This window comes from Emiliania huxleyi (assembly GCF_000372725.1).
Source record: "Emiliania huxleyi CCMP1516 unplaced genomic scaffold EMIHUscaffold_6072, whole genome shotgun sequence".
NCBI classification, from domain to species: Eukaryota; Haptophyta; order Isochrysidales; family Noelaerhabdaceae; genus Emiliania; species Emiliania huxleyi.
In genome coordinates, this window is record NW_005197446.1 from 1 (window position 1) to 953 (window position 953).

A 953-nucleotide genomic window follows, 5' to 3' on the forward strand; every position below is an offset into this window, starting at 1 on the left:
TGGGGGGGGGGGCACCTGCGCCAACGTCTGCTCCGTCGCCGCGCGCTCGGCCTCGTTCTCGCCCATCAGGCCCAGCTTGCGCCCGAGGAACTGGTACAGCGCAGTGCTCTGCGAGACGACGATCCCACTCTCGTGGTCGACGAGGTACGGCAGATTGATAAAGGCGTTTCGCTCGCGCAACGGTGGCCTGTCCGTGTCAAACCACGCCGGGGCGCCCCAGCCGCCGTCCTCCTGCGGCTGCAGAGAGTACATGCGGTCCTCAAAGGCGGCTCCTCTGTACGCCAGCATCATCCGCGCTGGCGCCGCGAGCCCGCGGATGTCCCAGTACCCGAGCGTGAAGGTCCCAGCAGGCGAGCGCGAGCGGCAGAGGCCACGGCGGTGGTGGCGGTGGAGGCGGCGTGCGGCAGCAGCGGCGACGACAGCCGCGATAATAATTGTGGGGAAGGCGAACGCCCACAGCGGGTTGGCGAGCTTTCGCGTCGGCATCAGCGTCGAAGCGGCTTGAAGCGGCTTGAGCACGCGGGGGACAGAGGATTTCTTCTTTTTGGACCTTTTTGCCTTTTCGCTTTGGTCATTAACGGGTGTCCGCGGCCCACTGTGCCCGCTGGTAGACAGTGACCGCCGCAAACCCTGTGTTCAGCTCCATGGAAATTTTTTGTAGGCACCGGAAAACGCAAACACAAACACAACAACAAACAACTCTCTCTCTCTCTCTCTCTCTCGAGTAATGGAAATCTCTGCGCAAGAACAGTAGATCGTGGGGGTAGAGACAGTAGATTAAGACTGGAGATCCTAGCGGATCTCTCACACGGACACGCCCAAGTCTCGCCAGTAGATCCCTCCTGTCCGGTTCCCCATTCAAGACTAAAGAACGAAGATTGAGATTGTGGATTGCAGATCGCTGAGCAGCAACACGGGCCAAAATGTGGGAGATAGGAGATGGAGAATGCAGA

General features: G+C 60.3%; 1 protein-coding gene across 1 annotated transcript; it reads right to left on the minus strand.

The window, feature by feature from the left end:
- Nucleotides 1-25: 25 nt before the first annotated feature.
- Nucleotides 26-291, minus strand: EMIHUDRAFT_257352 (hypothetical protein; the record flags this gene model as incomplete). The annotated part of the gene is made up of 1 exon (XM_005764065.1): nucleotides 26-291. A coding segment is annotated over one exon (266 nt), but the record flags the coding sequence as incomplete, so codon positions are not given.
- Nucleotides 292-953: the final 662 nt, after the last annotated feature.